The sequence below is a fragment of the Hyperolius riggenbachi genome, chromosome 3 (assembly GCF_040937935.1).
Source record: "Hyperolius riggenbachi isolate aHypRig1 chromosome 3, aHypRig1.pri, whole genome shotgun sequence".
Classification (NCBI taxonomy): domain Eukaryota; kingdom Metazoa; phylum Chordata; class Amphibia; order Anura; family Hyperoliidae; genus Hyperolius; species Hyperolius riggenbachi.
Window position 1 is genome coordinate 125,527,676 of NC_090648.1, and position 22,198 is coordinate 125,549,873.

General features: G+C 43.1%; 1 protein-coding gene across 4 annotated transcripts in view; it reads right to left on the bottom strand.

The window, feature by feature from the left end:
- Window positions 1-22,198, bottom strand: part of SLC4A5 (solute carrier family 4 member 5) — a 184,851-nt gene that overhangs the window by 34,121 nt on the left and 128,532 nt on the right. For all 4 annotated transcript variants that reach the window (XM_068274893.1, XM_068274891.1, XM_068274890.1 and 1 more), the window contains 6 exons: window positions 21,688-21,743; window positions 17,550-17,707; window positions 13,709-13,796; window positions 7,886-8,040; window positions 7,460-7,603; window positions 6,408-6,582 (listed from right to left, as the gene is read on the bottom strand). In XM_068274893.1, the coding sequence (XP_068130994.1) occupies window positions 6,408-6,582; window positions 7,460-7,603; window positions 7,886-8,040; window positions 13,709-13,796; window positions 17,550-17,707; window positions 21,688-21,743 (776 nt within the window). The remainder of the gene's footprint in view (window positions 1-6,407; window positions 6,583-7,459; window positions 7,604-7,885; window positions 8,041-13,708; window positions 13,797-17,549; window positions 17,708-21,687; window positions 21,744-22,198) is intronic.

Consider the following 22,198-nt stretch of genomic DNA (forward strand, 5'->3'; position numbering starts at 1 on the left):
CAATTCAGCTAAGCATATGACACATTCTAGTAATGGCAGCTGTGGTATAACTGACCTGGAGTCTCAAGAGCAAATGTATTACATTTCAGAAGATTCACATCTATGATTCCCTCATAGAAAATATCTGTACCATCATCAGCCTAAAGAAAAGCAATAGTTAGGCCTGGTGCACACCGAACGTTTTTTTGCAGCGATCCGCAAACCGCTTCCGCCAGTGAAAACGCTTGGCTGATGTATTTCAATGAGATGGTGCACACCAGCGGTTTGGGGTTTTTAGAAAACCGCAAACGTGCCTCCTGCTGCACGTTTGCGGTTTGCAGAAGCGTTTCTGCCTCAATGTAAAGTATAGGAAAACTGCAAACCGCTCTGGAAAACGCTAGATCAGAGACATTTTCCAGGCGTTTTTGTTACAGAAGCTGTTCAGTAACAGCTTTTACTGTAACAATATTTATAATCTGCTACACAAAAACGCTCCCAAAAATGCTCGGCATGTTTAGAAAACGTCTCTAAACATGCCTAGAATCACTCTGAAATCTGCTCCGAAAACCGCTAGCGTTTTGAGGATCTGCTAGCGGTTTTGGTGTGCACTGGGCCTTACAATGGACAGATTCCTGCCATTAGGCAGGTGATACATTTATTTTCAGAGGCAGTATCAGGGTCAGGTTGATGTTACCAGTTCTGAAAGGTCACATGATAGTTTACTACTATCTCATACTCTCTCTTTCACCACAAAACCAATAGGTTATAGGTGTGCTTGCTGTACAACAGCCGTTCTGACAAGTTTGAAGTAGCTGAGAAAGAATCACCAAGAATTTCTAACGACGAGAAGGTGTGCTTTATAAATGGATCTGGCATCCAAATGTCAACCTGGTACCCAAAGCAAAAAGGCAGTCCATGAAATGCAAACTTCACAAGTAAGTGGAGTTCCGAATAATTGCGAAATGACTCTGTAATTACAATTACGTGTGAAAATAATTTTGCAGTGGTTTGAAATGTTGCATTGCAATTTTGCATCATGAATTTTGCTGGATAATTATTACTATGTGAAACATGAGCACATCACTATTTGGGGATCCAAAGGACTGCTTTACATATCCGCTCGCTGTCCTGAAGTAAGCACTTGCCTGTACAGTATGCCATAGCATGATAGCAGGGCCGGTTTAAGCAACAATGGGGCCCCAGGGCAAAATAAACCTGGGGGGCCCCCCCAACATATACCCCGGAACAAAAATCGGCATTAGGGGACCTTTTTTGCAGCTGGTATAGTCAGGGTGTGAAGTCCCAATCGGTCAGAGCTCCACATTCTGGCTATCTCAGCCTGCATGGGGGACAATGGGTTAAAAAGTTTAAGGAGGGGGGACCCTACATAATTTAAAAAAAAAAAAATTCCCACACTCTAAACATAAAAAAAAAATTGGGAAAATAGGAAAAAATGCCAGGGATCTTCACACAGCCATATTGCGGCTGTATAGCGATCCCTGGCCAAAGCGCTGCGGCTCCGTATAGACCCCCTGGAAACCCCGTCAGGAAATTTATTGCTCTTTCGTTTGATACATGTAAAATGACACTACCGTTAGGTTTGCTACTAAAAGTTACATTTACCGCATTTAAAAGTATACTTTTTTTCTTCTAAACTTTAAAATCGATTTTCTCAAAAACTATAAGGTCTTTTTGAAAAATTGTTTTTTCCTCTTATTCCTAATGATCTCCTTAACATATCCTGCAAATTTAGGGTTTCTAGCATTTAAGGTGGATTTGCTATTAACCATTAAAGTTGGCAGGTTTTTAAATGTGTTTTTTTTTTTCCTTTGAAACTTTAAAATCGATTTTCTCAAAAACTATAAGGCCGATTTGAAATTTTTTTTTCCTCTTGTAGCCACTGGGGGCCCCTACCAGCTCTGGGGCCCTGGGGCAGCTGCCTACTTTGCCTTAATGGTAGCGCCGGCCCTGCATGATAGCCATCTGCACCAGCTGTAAGAGAGAAGTTCACTAGGAGAGCAGCTTTACATTTCAGTTCTACAGAGCTGCATATGTGTTCCTCCACCAACATGAAAGCAATGTGTTACTGTGTTTCCCCTGAAAATAGGTAGCAGGAAAAAAGGGTGCTGGCTGAGGGTGGATGAAAAGGGCGCCACCATAGACTGCAATTATCGTTAATACGGCAAAAATAGCAGAAAAATTGGCACAGCGAAAAATTTCTTTAATAACATTAGAACATTATAGTTTTTGAGGTAGTTATCCTTTTAGAAGTTTACAACGTTACAGTTTTTGTCATATTATTTCGTTAATAAGTACAGCTTTTACGTTTTCAAAGGTATTATCCTACTAATATAATAAATGGGAATGTTCGGATGTTTGGATGTTTGGATGTTTGTTACTCGATCACGCAAAAACGGCTGAACGGATTTGAATGAAATTTGGCACACACATAGTACATTACCTGGAATAAAGTATAGGATACTTTTTATTCCCATAACCAAAAAGAGACAAATACAAATTTCACTGGAAAATGTAAACTGCAGCCATACACTGTTACACTGGAGGTGTGTTTAGCTTCTAAGGGTAACAATGGTTAATTTGCATATATTCAGCAGTGATGCACTGGGAGACATCTCAAGCTCACTCCAACCTGAATTATCGCAAATTCTTTCTGTTTTAAGAAAGCAAACTTTTGTTTTTCTTACACTGTTAATGGTAGGGTTCTCAAACTTTGCACAGTTGGTTGTTGGGTGACTAGGGTTATTATTCAGAAAAGTGGTTGGAGCCTATAAAAGCCAATCAAAATTCACCTAATGATTTTCAAGGGGAATATTTACATTTCTGCCATTCTTGCACTGTTAATGGCACAAGCCTCAAACCTGGTATAGTTGATCATTGGGTGACTGGGGTTCAATTTCAGAAAGGGGGTGGAGCCACAAATAGCCAATCAGATTTGTTTCATTCCAATGCAAATTATTGTTGCCAAACACCGCAAAGCTCACAAACTTGGTAATTGAGTAATTGATTAATTGTGTGTTAGGGTTAGGAAAGTGGGCACAGCCAACACCAGCCAAATACATAAGAGGGCAACGCCGGGTCATAAGTGTGCGGAGACAAATACAAATTTTACTGGGAAAATGTAAACAGCAGCCATTCTAACACTGTTAATGGTAGGGTTATCAAACTTTGCCCAGTTGGTTACTGGGTGACTGGGGTTAATATTCAGAAAAGTGGGTGGAGCCTACAAAAAACAAAAATCACCTATTGATTTTTCAGGGGAATATTTCATTGCTGCCATTCTTGCACTGTTAATGGCACAAGCCTCAAACCTGATACAGTTGATCATTGCGTGACTGGGGTTTAAATTTATATAAGGGGGTGGAGCCCCAAACAGCCAATCTGATTTGTTTCATTTTAATGCAGGTTATTGATGCCAAAGACCGCAAAGCTCACAAACTTGGTCATTAAGTAATTGAGTAATTGTGTGTTAGGGTTAGGAAAAGTGGGCGCAGCCAACACCAGCCAAATACATAATCGGGCAATGCTGGGTCATCAGTAGGTGGAGACAAATACAAATTTCACTGAGAAAATGTAAACTGCAGCAATTCTTACACTATTAATGGTAAGGTTCTCAAACTTTGCACAGTTGGTCACTGGGTGACTGAGATTAATATTCAGAAAAGTGGGTGGAGCCTACAAAAGCCAATCAAAATCCACCTATTAATCTTTAAGGGGAATATTTCATTGATGCCATTCTTGCACTGTTAATGGCACAAGCTTCTAGCACTGTTAATCACCTGTACCTGGTACAGTTGGCCATTGGGTGATTGGGGTTCAAATTCAGAAAAGGGGTGGAGCCACAGCCAATCAGATTTATTTTATTTCAATGCAAATAGTTGATGCCAAAGACCTCAAAGCTCACAAACTTGGTCATTAAGTAATTTTGTGTTTGGGTTAGAAAAAGTGGGCGGAGCTAGCACCAGCCAAATACATACCTGGGCAATGCCGAGTCTTCAGTGGGCGGAGACAAACACAAATTTCACTGGGAAAATGTAAACTGCAGCCATTCTTACACTATTAATTGTGGGGTTCTAAAACTTTGCACAGTTGGTCACTGGGTGACTGGGATTAATATTCAGAAAAGTGGGTGGAGCCTACAAAAACCAATCACAATTCACCTATTGATTTTCAAGGCAAATATTTAATTGCTGCCATTTTTGCACTGTTAATGGCACAAGCCTCAAACCTGGTACAGTTGATCATTGGGTGACTGGGGTTAAATATTTAGAAAAGGGGTGGGGCTACAAACAGCAAATCAGATGTGTTTCATTTCAATGAAAATTATTCATGCCAAAGACCACAAATCTCACAAACTTGGTCATTGACTGTTGACAATTGTGTGTTAGGGTTAGAAAAAGTGGCCACAGCCAACAGCAGCCAAATACATACCCGGGAAACATCAGGACATCAGTGGGTGGAGAAAAATAAAAATTTAACTGCCAGAATGTAAACTGCAGCCATTCTTACACTGTCTGTCAATGGCAGGGTTCTTAAACTTTGCACAGTGGGTGACTGGGATTAATATTCAGAAAAGTAGGTGGAGCCTACAAAAGCTAATCAAAATTCACCTATTGATTTTCAAAGTAGTGGAGCCACAGCCAATTATTGATGCCAAAGACCGCAAAGCTCACAAACTAGGTAATTGTGTGTTAGGATTAGAAAAAGTGGACAGAGCTAACACTAGCCAATTACATACCCGGGCAACGCCGGGCGACCAGCTAGTCGTTAATATATGTAAAAGGGTGTTTCTGCAGAGGGAGTGGTTAGGGTTAGGCACCACCAGGGGAGTGGTTAGGGTTAGGCACCACCAGGGGAGTGGTTAGGGTTAGGCACCACCAGGGGAGTGGTTAGGGTTAGGCACCACCTAGGTGGCGGTTAGTTTTTGGCAACACCAGAGGTGGTGGTTAGGGTTAGGCACCACCGGGGGGGTTAGGGTTAGGCACCACAGGGGGGTGGTTAGTTTTAAGCACCACCAGGGGAGGAAACAGACAAAAAAGCACCACCAAGGGAGGGTTCTGTGTTGGGTTAAGTAGTACTGACGAAACACGCAACAACATTTACCGTTAATATTTATTCGTTAGCTCTCATTTGTTTTTTGCAACAGTAAATATTGTTAATAAAGCTTGACAACGATGGTTCTCGTTATCAAATTTTGTTAATACCTGGTGCCAAATTCGTTAATAAGTCGGGCCCTTTTTTCACGGCGCCCTTTTTTCATGCACGTCGAAAATAAGACTCACCTTGAAAATAAGCCCTAGCTGTAATTTTAAGCATTCTCGAAATATAAGCCCAAGAGGCAGTTACCATACTGAGGAGGAAGAGAGGGCCAGCAAGCGGGGACACAGCAGGGCAGTGCTGATCGGGCACCTGTCATGTCATTCCAGCACACAACAAGGTTATCAGCTATATCCAGGGAGGACAGAGCAGGTGCCTGATCAGGGCAGTAGCATACCTTCTGTCCAGCAGAGGATGCAGAGGCACAGTGGGCAAGGCAGGAGTTGTGTCACAGGACAGGAACAGCACAGTACAAAGGAACAGGAAGTGTTCTGCTGAGACACTTCCTGATACAAATATAAGACATCTCATGAAAATAAGCTCTAGCACATCTTTTGGAGCAAAAATTAACCCCTTTCCGACCGCCTATCGCTGATAGGCGTCGGGAAGGTGGCAGCCCCAGGACCGCCTAAAGGATTCAAGAGCGGTAGGCACACATGCGCGCTCATTCCCTGCCGTGATGCGGAGCTCCGTGTTCAGCCTGTTAGCCGCAATTGCAGCTGACAGGCTGTGTAATGGCTGAAAACAGCCATTATTTCCATGTACAACGATGCGATCTCCTGCAGCGCTATACGGGGACAGCTCTGTCACTGAGCTGTCCCCTCGATTGGCCCAAAAGATGATCGCCTCTTATAGGCTGATGCCTGTGAGAGCCGATCACACTGGTTGGCTCTCCAGGGGGAGAGAGGGATGTTGGGTAGGGAAAAATAATTTTTTTTTTTAAAGAAAAAATTAAAATAAAATTAATAAAAAACAAATGTAGCAGCAGCACTCAGATGCCACCAACAGAAAGCTCTGTTAGTGGCAAGAAAAGGGAGCAAAATTAATTTGTGTGCTAAGTAGTATGGCTCTGCAGCGGGCTTTTAAAGCTTCAGAGCACTGAATTGTAAAAAATAGCCTGGTCACGAGAGGGTGTAAGCCTGTGGTTCTCAAGTGGTTAATATATGACACTGTCTTATTTTCAGGGGAAACATGGAAGATGTAGTCATAGTGTAGTGGTGTAGTCAAGCACCCTATGGCCTCAAAGTAAAACATATCTGGATATTTACTGCATGAGGGCCAACACAACCTTCAAATAACTGTACTTGGCACACCTGGTAGTTGTCTGTGGCATCACCAAGGAGTCCTCCAAATGTTATGGCATTTGTAATGCAGCCGAGATAGATGAAAAGAATGGCAGAAATGGACTGGATGTGAAAGGCTTCATAGAAATCGCTGAGAAACCAGGGCAGCTTCCGCTTAATATCCAGGTAAAGACCACCACAGAACCTGAGAGAGAGGAAACCCAGAGGTGATTCAAGACAACATGCAAAAATAAAAAAAAGCAAACATAAGATGTGTAATGGAGAACGTCAATTTTTTTCTTTTTCTTTTGTAAAAACAGCTTTAGGTGGCAGTGTTGCAGAAAACCACAGACATTCACAGGTGAGGTAAATAGTGTCTCAGAAGAGCTGGTTAACTACTTCTATGGATTTCTTCAAAACATGCAGTGTCGGGGGTACTTAAGGACAGGGTTGGGAAGCCTTGATTTAGTGGATAACTTTAATAGTGTATCAATAAATAAATTAAAATCCCACCAACCCTGTTTGTCCCCTCTCCTGCCCCCATAGTTACCCAAATAAATAACAAACAAACAAAAAAAGTGATGGAATTAAGCAAGAAAAAAAACATATGAACCCTTTGGAATTATATGGATTGCTGCACAAATTGGTCATAAAATGTGATCTGATTTTCATCTAAGTCACAGCAATAGACAATCAGAGTCTGTTTAAACTAATACCACACAAATAATTAAATGTTTCCATGTTTTTATTGAACACACCATATAAACATTTACAGTGCAGGTGGAAAAAGTATGCGAACCCCTAGACTAATGACATCCCTAAGAGTTAATTGGAGTGAGGAAATTGTCTATAGATGGAAAAAGTTGAGCACTGCTGCTACTCTCCCTAGGGGTGGCCGTCCTGTAACTATATATATTGAATAAGTGTGATAATGCTGAAATGTGAAAATTTCTCTGGTCCACAACCTGAAGTGGTGAAGCGGTTACACACAATGACAAGTGTCAATGGTATCTCAAGTGAATGAATACTTTAAAAAATAAATAAATAAATAAAATTGACATTTTACTTTCCCATGAACTCACCTGCCTGTCCAAGAAAGCTCTTCCCCAATCTCATGGGCGCAGGGCATCTCGCCATCTTCACTGGGACCTCCTCCACTACCGCCGCCAACTCCTCCAGCTGATCCATTCATTTGTCCAGCTTCATTCACAGAGAAGACTGATTTCCTGTTATAGAAAGAATGAGGTTGAGGGATGGATCATGTCCATCTTGTGAGGTACAAGTAAAGTCTGAAACCTTAGGGTACATCAACAGTACAGTATATCTCAATTATTATCAAACATCACTATATATAAAACTGATGCCTTGCCATTACTGGTTATAGGATTGTTACAAAATTAAAAGAAGTCTATTGTAAAAAAAAGATACAGGATGTCCAGGACCTCTAAAGCTAGAGTAATATTTCTGCCTTATAATCAAGAATGTAGTGTTTGTCTTGAAATACTCACCTCTGATCGGCAGATGGGATCTTCTTTGGCGGCTCTATTCTGATGGTTGGGTCCCACTCTCCGGGTGGAAGGACAATAACTTCATCCAGGAACTCATCTATCCCTGCTATCAGGTCCTCTCGGGCCCTGGCTTTGTAAGCTACATCACTGAACAGCTGAAATACAAGAGAACCAGATTTAGTGCCAAAGTTACAGGAAAATGCACACTTCACAAAACACTTCTTGTCATTGCAGAAGGTAACCAAACAGATTAAAGGTTACAAAACAGGGATAGTAGTATGAACTGGTGATAATGTTTTGCATCTAGCAATACCTTCTAATGGATGTGTCTTGAATAGTGTTTGAAAAATTGTTTTTTAGAACCTCTACTTGAGTATAAGGACTTCCAGCTTGCTAATAATGATATTGCCTGCTGTAGGCGAGCAAAGTGTGTGTGTATATGAGCTTGTCCCAGGAGCTGTTGCCATAGAGATAGGGGCCTGAAGCTGTCACTATAGGGATCTATAGGTAACTTTGGTTTCTGCTACTGGTTACATTGCAAAAATCAGTCAGAAGCAGTCGAACTGTAGTGAAAATATCAGTTTTTTTTTTTACAATATTCATTTATAAATTATTTAGTCAGTGTTTGCCCGCTGTAAAATCTTTCCCTGACTTACATTCTAAAATGTATCACAGGTGGTGACATCTTTATTTCTTTCAGGTGATCTCTGCGGAATGTTTGTTTCTGAGAATTCCAAAGCCAGTGAAAATAATGCCTGGCTTCCCAGGCATTATTATCCACATAGGTAACCACTTTCGCCTCCTGGACGTACTAGCTATAAGTGGGTTTTCGAAAAGTGCTTGTCACCAGCCTATTACCAATCTTCACAATTTCCAGATCCAGGAAAGTAATTCTTTCCGGATCCACTGTGAATGTTAGACGAATATTACGCCTGTTGTTATTTAGGACTGTGACAAACTCGGCAAACTCGACTGCTGTACCCCTCCACACGACAAGCACATCATCGATGTAACGGAGCCATAAAGCCACACCCCCACGGAACAGTCTGTTCAAATATACCTCCTGCTCCTCCCATACCCCCAAATGGAGGCAGGCATAAGCAGGGGCACATGCTGCCCCCATGCTTGTCCCCCTCAACTGATGGTAATGGTGACCCCCAAAAACAAAAAAGTTGTTGTGTAACACGAAAGACATCAATTCCAACAGAAAGGAGTTATGGGTGGTATGTAGAGAGTGATTTTCAAACAACACATATTCTAAAGCATTCAGGCCAACGTCATGGGGGATCGATGTATATAATCCCTCCACATCGATTGAGGCCAGGATCCAGTCCCCACCAATCACAAAATTGTTCAGCTTGTTGAGGACTTCCATTGAATCCCGAACATACGAAGGCAGCTTCCTTACAAGAGGCTGCAGCTTCCGGTCAAGATATCTGCCCACCGCTTCACACGGTCCTGCTACAGCCGAAATTAACAACCGGGACGGTGGGGGCATGACACCCTTATGTATCTTGGGGAGGACATACATTGTAGGTTTCGTATATTCCTCAACCACCATATACTTATACTCATTCTGATTAAGGATGCCATGCCTCAAACCGAGAAGCAGCCGGAAATTTAGCTCATCAACCGCCTGTCTGAAAGGATCACTCTCTACCCTAGCATATGTAAAGGGATCATTTAGTTGTCTATGGATCTCGCCAGTGTACAGATCCCAGTTCATCAAAACAATGTTTCCCCCTTTATCACTCGGCTTTATGACCAAGTTGGTTTTACTTTTTAAATCATCCAAAGCCCATCGCTCTCCTGGGGTCAAGTTGTCAGCCTCTCCTGGGGTATCCCAGCGATGTCTCCCTATCTCTCGTTCAAAGAGCTCTAAAAAGGTGCTCAGATGTCGGTTTGTATTTAATGTCGGCATATATTTGGACTTCGGGTGCACTTTCACATGTTCCGGGAAACTGACCAAGGAAAGCCAATCCTCCCCGTTCTCTTGCTCCCCAATGTCCAAACTAATAGCCGCATTTTCCTGCTCGACAACCGAGCCCTCAAATTCAAGTCTAACTGAACCTTCCTGAGAAACATGGAGACATCCCTGTACACAGTAAATTCATCTGTCCCCTTCACAGGAGAAAAAGACAAACCTTTTCCCAAAAGGGAGAGGTGGTCAGGGGTCAACACCGCATCCGACAGGTTAATCACCGATCGAGATCCAGAGACAACATTGTCAATCACACTTTCTTGCTCCTCAATTCCATTCTCGGCTGTTGCCCTGTCTGTCCCGTGGTTCCTTTCTTTCCTCCCTCCACCTCTACCACCCCCTCCTGAACTTCCTCCTCCTCCAAATTGCCCGATACCTTTTCGCCTCCCTTTCCCGTTTCCTTCAAAATTCCTTTCATTTCAAATACAATACGTGAGTTTTAATTATGGAGGCATGTATTATTTTAAAACTATAATGGCTGAAAACTGAGAAATGAATTTTTTCCATTTTTTTTCTTATTCTTCCTGTTAAAATGCATTTACAGTAAAGTGGCTCTTAGCAAAATGTACTTGGCTTAAAGAGAGTCTGAAGCGAGAATAAATCTCGCTTCAGACCTCATAGTTAGCAGGGGCATGTGTGGCCCTGCTAAAACGCCGCTATCCCGCGGCTTAACGGGGGTCCCTTTACCCCCAAATCCCCTCCGTACATCGCGGAATCTCTTCCGCATTGGGGCAGGGCTAACCGCCGCAGCCCTGCCTCCCGCACGTCTATCAGACATGTACCTCCGCCTCTCCCCCGCCCCTCTCAGTCTTCCTTCACTGAGAGGGGCGGGGGAGAGGCGGCGATGCGCGTCTGATAGACGCGCTGAGAGGCAGGGCTGCAGCCGTTAGCCCTGCCTCCAGGAAGAGCAAAATTTATGACCAATTTGGTCGTTGATTTTGCAGGGGGGGGGGTTGGGGGTGAAGGGACCCCCGTTTAGCCGCGGGATAGCGGCGTTTTAGCAGGGGCACACGTGCCCCTGCTAACTATGAGCTCTGAAGCGAGAATTATTCTCGATTCAGTGTCTCTTTAAGTGGTTAAACAGCCTAAGCTAAGCATCATTGGGAGGGAGGGGCTACATACCAATATACAGCTTTATATAGATATAGGAAGTGTTTCTGGAAAATTGCCATAAAAGTGGGTAGCCTGAATAAATAACCGCATTCAACTGTATGTCCCTAAAGTGAATCTTTAACTCTGCAGAAGTAGTAGGGAAACATTGAAAATAATTCTTCAAGCAGAGTTCAGCTCAATCTGTAGCTTGTTTACTAGTGGAGTAACAACTTTCATACTGAGTTTCGCATGCCTGTATGTAAAAAAAACAACATTCAAACTGTAAAACAAATGGTGCAACACAATTAAATATAAGGACAGTAACACTATAAAATCCATTTCAATAGTTAACAAAGTCTAGAAATACAGCAAGTACATACTGTATATACATAAATCCTCTCACAAGAGGCAAGAGAAGCAGATTGTCATGCTTGCACTGCTGTGTGTGACTATAGGCTTTGTTGCAGCCCCCCGGGGTTGATATACGCAGGAGATTGGAGGCTGAAGCTGGATGCGTTCTTTCATATAAATCCATATGCAGAGGTCTGTCTTTGAAGAAAGTCTGCAGGTGGCTTTACCATGCTACACAGTAGCTCAGTTTGAACTAGTGAACAGCTGAGGATTTCAGAACACCTCTCTGAGGACAGCAGGAGCGAGGACAAAGAGAGTGCAGTGCTTTTACCTGCAAGTATTTAGACAGCACTGCACATTTTTTTATTGCTTAAAGGGCCACTATAGAGAAAAATTATAAATGTAAAATACACCTGTACATGAAATACATGTTTCCTAGGGTAAAATGCACTATACATTATAGTTCTCCTATGTTCTTGTCGCTGCGGCGAGGGACACACAGGCTTCTAGAGGTAAGTAAATCTGCTATTATTTTCTTCATCTTATATATCCTTTAACCACTTGAGGACCCACCCTTTACCCCCCCTTAAGGACCAGCGCTGTTTTAGCTGATCTGTGCTGGGTGGGCTGTGCAGCCCCCAGCACAGATCAGGGTGCAGGCAGAGCGACCAGATCGCCCCCCTTTTTTCCCCACTATAGGGATGATGTGCTGGGGGGGTCTGATCGCTCCTGCCTGCCTGGGTGTTGCGGGGGGGGGGGGGGCACCTCAAAGCCCCCCTCCGCGGCGAAATTCCCCCCCTCCCTCTCATCCCTGTCCCCCCTGGCAAATCTGGGCTGCACAGGACGCTATCCGTCCTGTGCAGCCAGTGACAGGCTGTCCCCTGTCACATGGCGGCGATCCCCGGCCGCTGATTGGCCGGGGATCGCCGATCTGCCTTACGGCGCTGCTGTGCAGCAGCGCTGTACAATGTAAACAAAGCGGATTATTTCCACTTGTGTTTACATTTAGCCTGCGAGCCGCGATCGGCGGCCCGCAGGCTATTCACGGAGCCCCCCCCGCCGTGAATTGACAGGAAGCAGCCGCTCGCGCGAGCGGCTGCTTCCTGATTCATTAGCCTGCAGCCAGCGACGCAGAACTGCGTCGCTGGTCCTGCAGCTGCCACTTTGCCGACGCGCGGTATGAGTGCGCGGTTGGCAAGTGGTTAAAGGGAACCTAAACTGAGTAAAATCATTGAAAATAAACACATGAGGTAACTTCAAATGAACATTACATAGTTACCTCGACATCAGTTCCTCTCAGAAGCTCACCATTTTCTTCTGACAATAATCCCTTCCAGTTCTGATAACATTTGGTCAGAACTGAAATATATCAGTTGCTGTCAGTTATAGCTGAGAGGACAACTGATGTGCCCAGTAATGTCCATGTTTCCCTATGGCTCAAGTGGGCAATGTTACTGTTTAACAGTGTGCTGACCAGACAGCTGTTATTGAGTAATGGTCATTTTCAAAATGGAGAACATAGAATTCCATTGATCACAGTGGACAAACAGGACGCGGGACAGGAGAAAGACATTGGGTAGTAGACTACACAGGAGGTAAGTATGACTTGTGTATGTTTATTTTTACTTTTAATTTTCAGTACAGATTCTCTTTAACCACCCTGGCGTTCTGATTAAATCGCCAGGGTGGCTGCGGGAGGGTTTTTTTTAAATTAAAAAAAAACTATTTCATGCAGCCAACTAAAAGTTGGCTGCATGAAAGCCCACTAGAGGGCGCTCCGGAGGCGATCTTCCGATCGCCTCCGGCGCCCAGAATAAACAAGGAAGGCCGCAATGAGCGGCCTTCCTTGTTTTGCTTATATCGTCGCCATAGCGACGAGCGGAGTGACGTCATCGACGTCAGCCGACGTCCTGACGTCAGCCGCCTCCGATCCAGCCCTTAGCGCTGGCCGGAACTTTTTGTTCCGGCTACGCTGGGCTCAGGCGGCTGGGGGGACCCTCTCTCGCCGCTGCTCGCGGCGGATCGCCGCAGAGCGGCGGCGATCAGGCAGCACACGCGGCTGGCAAAGTGCCGGCTGCGTGTGCTGCTTTTTATTTGACTAAAATCGGCCCAGCAGGGCCTGAGCGGCAGCCTCTGGCGGTGTTGGACGAGCTGAGCTCGTCCAGACCGCTCAGCAGGTTAAGGCCTAAACACACTAGTGCGGTTCTGTCCAACTTTTCAGCAATGTGTATCAGTTTGTAACATTAACATGCTGCAGAATAAAATTATTACTTATGTAATTTACCATTAGAATTATCTAATATTGTATGTTAAAAAATGATTTGGACAGTTAAACCCTAATCAGACGTTCCTGCAGAATTTCTGCTGCCTATGCCACAGATAGTCTAGTCATCACTTACATCGTCTACCATCAGGGTCGCTATTGCTCTGCCAATTTCTATGTATGACTTGACTTTTCCCATTGGTCCCAGTAAAATAAATAGAAACCTGGATATAATGAATAAAGAGATGCATTTGAATTTAACATTTCAACATTATTATTGAATAACAAAACCAAAAGGACACTAGCATTGTACTGGTAACAGCAAAGTATAAAATACAACTTAAAAATTCCACTGAATAAAAGTTATTTTTTAGATAAGATAAAAAATTATCTCCTGGGAGAAAACTCGGGAGAAAAAGTTAATTGGACAAGGGCCAACATGATCTTGACAAGCGTTTCTCAACATTATTACAGCATTTAACCCTCTATCAAAGATGATGTTTGCAGAGAACACCCTATTGAGGATAATATTGTCTCAAGTACCTCTTGACACATATATATTTGTTAGACGTACACAATGGCCTCAATTCACTAAGCTTGATCAAACACTTTGTCAAATGTTTGATAATTTACCTCATGGGTAAAATCTAATTTTGAATTCACTAAGGTGTTATAGATTTATCGACTGTTTTATCGCTAAAACGTTCAATAAATCTATAACACCTAAGTGAATTCAAAATTAGATTTTACCCATGAGGTAAATTATCAAATGTCTGACAAAGTGTTTGATAAAGCTTAGTGAATATTTGTTCAAATATTTTTTTTAAACATTCCTTTCTGCTTTAAAATGTACCTGAGGCTAACCTAGGATTAAAAAAAGACATTGTCAACCTCCAATGTTTTGGCCAAGGAAAAGTGTCACTTAAATAGCTTTTGGCTGGGTACAAACATTGGAGGTTGTTAGTCATTCAGGCCCAATCTGCTCAGCCCCAGGGGATCCACACAGCCAATGGATGTTGTAGAAATATGGCTGAGTGTTCCTGTTTGCAGTGGAGAGAGAAGCATGCATGGTGGTGGTGGCTGTGGTGGCTGAAGGCACCAAAAGTCACTGCAAGCATCTACTTATCAGAGGGAAAGCATCGTTTTTGTGAAAGGATTGTTCCACTCCCAGCACTCTACCCTCCCCAGGAGGACTCAGCTGGTGGTAATTATGGGTTTATGCAGCCATAAGAATCTTGCAGGTATGTGATGTCTGTAAGCTGTTTAGAATGGCTCATGCTAGCTAGACATAATGAGAATAGCAAACTGGCCACTGATAAAAAAAAAGTTCTTACATTTGTATAGCTTTTTTGTTTTACAAAATATACATTTCAAGGAAGTAGTTATCGCACTCCTAAATTGTTCAGAATTTCTAAATATTATATTATGTAAACTAAAATTCCTCTGAAGGGAGATTTCTAAGTAGAGATTCTAATTCTCGTAATTTTCCTGATCTTTCTAAACAGCCGAGGAGGATATTCAGTTGTTCGTTCTGTCTGTATGCACAGAGTGTGTCAGTGGGGGTTGTGGCTTTAGCCAAGGTGAAACTGCCAGTCTTAATTCCTTTTACTGGCAAAGGGCAATCACCTCTGACTGCAGATCTCTCATCCAGGAGATATAATCTGAAACCATATCTTCCTATTGGAAAGTGTCCTGCAACAAAGAAACTTTCTAATGAGAGAGAGTAGGCTGAATGACAAGTGACTGAAGGCTTGTGTTATTCCAACAAATGGCAACAAATTTGAGCATCTGTTCCAAGAGAATTCCAGAGATTGGAACCAGAGAAAAATCCAGAGACTGGAACCAGTGTAGGATAGTAAAATGGAGGTGAGAATGAAATGATTAGGGAAGCCACTAACCACATTAGAGAACCAGCAGGAAGTCTTGTCAAGAAGTAAACAAGAGATATGGACCCCCCAGGCACTCAACATGGTGACATGGTGCCAAAAGCTGGGCAACAGTTACATGGCCAGGTGCTTTGCATGGAAACATAGTTAGAAGGGTTGCCATGGAACATACTGTACTGGAGATCAGGGCAAGCAGCAAGCAAGATATCCAGGAGAAAGACCAGGATCAGAACAGGGAGGAATCAAGATTGTCATGAAGCAGGCTGAAGTCAAGGCAAGTGGGTTCACCAGAATTGACAGCAGGTAGCAAGCAGTTACACAAGGAGATAGGCTGATGTCAGGGTCAGGGGTGGCAACACGTAAAATCAGCAGAAGGCAGAAGCTTAATAACACGTAGCACAGATACAAAGTGACATGAGCATCAAATAGGTTAGCTTAATTATTGGAAGTGGTGGGAATGGGGGGGGGGGAGGGGAGGGGGGTGGAATGTTAACTGCAGTACCCAAAAAGCCATTAGGTGGACATGCGTGCATGTAAAGAGGGAAGTTGCCTTTGTCAGAGAACTGCAGGATGGGGATGGAGCAAGCTGCATTAAAACAAGGGCGAGGACCCTGAAGCAGGCTGGCTGTCTTGTATCCTGGAGAACCTCATTCTGACACTGTTATCAGAACTAATTTGCATATTAATTTCCTGGCATTAAAAAATTTTTGTCATGCAGTTTTCAGACAACCTCTGTTTACATACCATCACCGTATGTTCAGTTTTTATATTGCTCAGGTTTACCTAAAGGGCAATTTATTGCTGTTGAAAACGTTACTTTTATACTGACCACCATAAGGATGTTCATTATGAGAGAGGTTATGACAGAGGACAGAAGTTAGTTATAGAATTGGAATTGTAGCCCTAGTAATTATACAGTGCAAAGACAATTAGGTCATGGATTTCACTTAATCTCATCTGAGAGTAGAACTATATTGTAATGTCCATCTAGGTAGTAAAGATTCTGGATAGCATTGAACGGAAAATTAGCTAAATATGCAAATCCGCCATTAAACAGGAAATAAAAGTGACCACAGACAAGTGAAAACCACAGACTATGAAACAGTTCACCTGTGTAGGAGTAAGTATTGGCCGCGTTGCACATGTACAAAGATTCATGTTCAGATTCATGTTCTGATCAGATGAATTTGGAAAAAAGTTCCAAATTCGAACTACATGAACAAGTCAACACTACTGATTATTATTTAGTATTTATATAGCGCCGACATCTTCCGCAGCGCTGTACAGAGTATATAGTCTTGTCACTAACTGTCCCTCAGAGGAGCTCACAATCTAGTCGCTACCATAGTCATATGTCCTATGTGTATGTATGTGTTGTAGTCTAGGGCCAATTTTAGGGTGAAGTCAATTAACTTATCTGTATGTTTTTGGGATGTAGGAGGAAACCGGGGTGCCCAGAGGAAACCCACACAGACATGGGGAGAACATACAAACTCCTTGCAGATGTTGACCTGGCTGGAATTCGAACCGGGGACCCATTGCTGCAAGGCGAGAGCGCTAACCACTACGCCACCGTGCTGATGATGCAAATTATTGGCAGATCGTGGCTTTTTAAATTTGCCCGTGGCCACTTTGGGTTCCTGTGTAGCAGAATTTGCATTTTCAGCAAGTTTTCCATTAAACATTTATCCTGGAATTAAGTAGCCAAAATTCCCAGTTAAAGTGTACCTGTCATGAGGGGAAGAAGTTTTATACTTACTTCGGGCTTCTTTCAGCCTTCTGTAGTCCATCAGCTCCCTTTCTGTCATTCCAATCCCCTACTGTCAGCCACGGTCCCCAACTCGGTTCAGTCGGGACTACTGCACATGTGCGACCCCGGCCGGGCTCCCATGGCTGGGAGAGTTACAAGGCTTAACTAACTACACAGGAGGCGCACAGCTAGGGCCATGTATGAGCGGTAGGACAGTGGCGGAGCTGACGGACTACAGGAGGCTGGAGGAAGCCCCAGGTAAGAATAAATGCTCTTAATCACCTCCATCTGAGGCTTATTTAAAAATGAGGTAAGTATAAATCATCAGTAAAAGTTATTACCTAGTGGGTACAGGAACCTCAGTGACACCACCAAGCATTATAGACTGGACGAGTCGCACAAAAGCCACAAAGGGTTTATCTAAAAAGTCCACTTCTCCGACCAACACATTAGACGCCTCTGCATCCCTGGGGAGCTTCTTCATGAACTTGTTTCTCAACTGCCAAAGTAGAAGTAGACAAGTTATATTACACGTTTTCACAGTTTGCAAATGGTAAATCCACTTTTGTTAAAACAGCTGATATATTGCACATCAATGCTTCATAAAACATTCTGTAACATGTTGTCATAGAAAAAAAGAAAACAATCAGAGTTCTCATTTGACGTGTGTTTAAATGACACTTATTTGAAATGAAATATTCGGCACTGACTTGCTGCCTCTGCCGAGTTTAGTATATTGTAGTATGAATGCATCTAGTCCCAAGCATATCAGTTGCAGATCAAGGTTGAATATATTGTTTAACAGATATTGTTCATTTAGCATTTTTTTTTGGGCCAGATCCAATTCACTTTTTCACAAGTTTTACCCTAGGTGATATTTCCACATTATAAATAAAATGTCATTAAAGCCACCAGCAAGCAAGAAAATGCTCAGAATAATATTGGCAGTCCTTTTCACCTACTTTGGGTACTTTTTCAATTGTAAAGTGTAAACAGGGGCGTCGCAATAGGGGTTGCAGAGGTTGCGACCGCATCGGGGCCCTTGGGCCAGAGGGGCCCTGAAGGGCCCTCCCTCAACTACAGTATTAGCTCTCTATTGGTCCTGTGCTCATAATGATCACTTCTATAGATACTTTGAACAGTGGTAATCACTAACAAACTGTTCCCCATTCCCTTCTTGCACCTTTGACACTGTAGTTGCCATTGGCCGGTTTTGGTGCGCTGTATAAATTGTTATGCATAGAGTGCTTGGGGGGCCCCATATAAAACTTGCATCGGGGCCCACAGCTCCTTAGCTACATCACTGAATGTAAAAGTTATTTTAAACAGAAGATGAAAATGTATCTCCTAGGAGAAAACTTAGGCAAAAAAGCGAATTGGATTGGTCCCTTTGGCTTTTAAGCACTTTACAGTTGAAAAAGTACCCATAACAGTTGGTGAAAAAATACTGTAAAAAGTATTTAGAGTATTTTCTTGCTTGCTGGTGGTGGCCTAAAAGGCATTTTATGACAAGGTTTGAAAATGTTACCTAGGAGAAAACTTAGGAGAAAAAGTAAATTGCATATGGATTGCATATGGGCCTTTAAAGAGAACCCGAGGTGGGTTTGAAGAATATTATCTGCATACAGAGGCTGGATCTGCCTATACAGCCCAGCCTCTGTTGCTATCCCAAACCCCCCTAAGGTCCCCCTGCACTCTGCAATCCCTCATAAATCACAGCCACGCTGCTGACAAACAGCTTGTCAGAGCTGGCTGTGTTTATCTCTATAGTGTCAGTCTGCTGCTCTCCCTGCCTCCTGCAGAACTCCAGTCCCCGCCTGCATCCCTTCCCTCCCTGCTGATTGGAGGGAAGGGGCGGGGGCAGGGACCGGAGCTATGCAGGAGGCGGGGGAGCAGTTGAGACTGACACTACAGATGTAAACACAGCCTCAAAGCACGGCTGTGATTTATGAGGGATTGCAGAGTGCAGTGGGACCTTAGTGGGGTTTGGGATAGCAACAGAGGCTGGGCTGTATAGGCAGATCCAGCCTGTGTATGCAGATAACATTCTTTAAACACACCCGGGTTCTCTTTAAGAGATTGCAATGAGCAAACTACTAGAGTTTAGAGCTGGCGGGCATTTTGGTACATTTAGCATGGAGAGGTGTATGCAAACTGCCTCTTCATATGTTCATAAATAGGAAAGTCAATAGCCAGTCTTTGAGAAATCGTTCCATAAATGATTTTCAAGTGCACTTGTGTAGATTAGAATGGAAAATTTTACTGTACAAATTAAAGGGAGCAATAAGTTATTGTTTCTCATTGGTTAGCCCCTTTATGCCGCTGGGACCAGAGACGTCAGAAAGGTTGCTATGGTTATCAAAATGGATCTATGAAAAAAAGAGTTCACGTGAATGAACAGGCCAGGCCACATATCAGGACTAGCAAAGCACATTGCTGTTTCGTGTGCAGATGGACCTCCTTGTTGCCAAACATACAGAGACCAGCGCCTAAGTGCTTACTGCCTTTTTTGAGCCTACACTGAAGGCAAAGGGGTGCCATGAGTCTCTCTCTCTATTTCAGATATGCTGGATCACTAACATTCCCCAATGAGTCTCTCTCTCTATTTCAGATATGCTGGATCACTAACATTCCCCAATTTTCTCCAACCTTAAATGACAACTAAAGCGAGAGGTATGGAGGATCACATATGTATTTCCTATTACGCAATACCAATTACTAGACTATCCTGCTAATCATCTGCCTCTAATACTGTTAGCCATAGACCCTGAACAAGCATGCAGCAGATCAGCTGCAGGTTTGTTTCTGGTGTTAGACACGACTGCAGCCAGTAGATCATCAGGGTGGCCAGAAAACTGGTATTGTTTAAAAGGAAATAAATATGGCAGCCTCCATATACCTCTCGCTACAGTTGTCCTTGAAGGCTGACATTAATGACACAGTTTTCTCTTCCTATTTGAAGAACAATTTGATCAAAATGGTCAGAATGTCTGGTGATCAGTATCATGTATGCAAATCTATGCAGGTTGAAAGTAGACCCATGGAAAGCAACTTTGGTGGTATTCGACTGGTCGAGCTGAATACATTTACATACAAAATTTACATAATACCATATGAACTCAAGAGTCGAGAATATTTCTGCTGACTGATTAGAAATGGTTGAGTAATGACTGTAGCTGGACAGAGGCGTAGCTGGGGAGGGGGGGGGGGAGGGGCAGCGAGGGGGACATCTGTCCATGAGTGCAGCATCTGGGGGCGCTTTCACATACTTAAAGCGTAACTGAGTAACTAAAGACTTGTTTGAAGTACTTTGAAGGTTAGGTATGTGCCTTCATGGTACACATACCTGCTGCCCCAGTCTGGTCCGCATGGTCCCGATACCTACCGGTCCCCGCTGGAGCAGGAAGGAGCAAATTTGCTTTCACCCTTATGCCACTGCTTCCGGCTGCCGGTGGACCCACCACACTCTTTTCTGCCCATTGTCCTGCAGAACTGCCTTTCCTGATCAATGTTCAGTTCACATGGCAATTAAAGGGGGCATTGGGAAGCCTCCCCGTGGCGCTCCTGGATAGTGCTAATGTAGCATGAACTAATTCCCGCAGGGCAACCGCTTTGCATGAGCTATGCCTCATGATAAGCCAATTAGGTCAAATTTGCAAAGCCAGATTTGTTAGGGTTAAACTTGGTGTTTGATGCACGCATACATTTTCTTGTGATAAGTATTCACATGGCAATGAAACACTGATTGATTCCTTTTATAAATAGATGTTTAATTAGATTCTATGGTTTTTTTGTAATTGACCATAACATATCATCAATTAAAAAACTGGGCACTGTAATACCCAGCATTAGTAAATGAACCCCATAGTCATGAAACTGAGGAAGGGAGGGGCAGTTTGTTTAAAATTAGATGAATCCTTCATGAGCTAATCGGAGCAGTAACTAAGACAACTAGAGCGGTTAAGTATGACAGTTAATCAGACCACCTAATAACAGTTAATAAATATGGCTTCCTCAGTACTGACGTCAAACTTACTGATTTAATCAAGCTGTAACTTCAGTGACATATCAGTTTATAGTGATACTGAAGCAACAAAAAAATAAAAAAAAAGATACTCATCTATGGTTAAGGAATGCTCTGGATCCTATAGAGCCTTCCTGGTCCTCTCTCGCTTTCCTTGTTTTTGACTATCTGGCTGAATACGCCTTTGGAAGCATTCATGTTCCTGAGGGCTTCCGAAGATGGGCAGCTCTGTATTGTGCATGCATACAATGGAGCCTCCCGTCTTCAGAAGCACCCGGGGACCCAAGTGCTTCTGAAACCTTCCAAGGGCTCCTGGAGGGGGCAATTCTGAATGGGGTACAGCACTGGAACGAAGACACTGAGAGAGGAGAGAGAATGCTCTATAGGAGCCAGAGCCTTCCCTCTCCATAGGTTATTATCTGACTTTTTTATTTGCTTTAATAATCATATTTTACCTGATCAGAGCTTGGAGTGTCTGTGATGTCATTCATACTCCTGCTTTGTGCGTGACCTATATTGCAAATAAATAAAATTGGATTAAAAAGTTACCTTCATGTATATTCATATATAGAGCACAATTTGCTTTACACATGAGGAATCCTGTGTTCAGCAAGACAACACCACTGGGTGTCAGAGATTTATTTATTTATTTATTGTATTTATAAAGCGCCAACATATTACGCAGCGCTGGACAATAAATAGGGATACATACAATATTTAGGGGGGTGACATACAGCAAAATGACAATACCTGAATACAAGAAAGATCAGATCACACAGCACAGTATGAGTACAAGGTAATGCTTAGTCACTGGATGGAGCATGGAGATCGCATAGCACAGTATGAGTACAAGGTAATGCTTAGTCACTGGAGGGGAGCATGGAGATCACATAGCACAGTATGAGTACAAGGTAATGATTAGTCAGTCACTGGAGGGGAGCATGGAGATTAGGCAAGTTAGGTTCA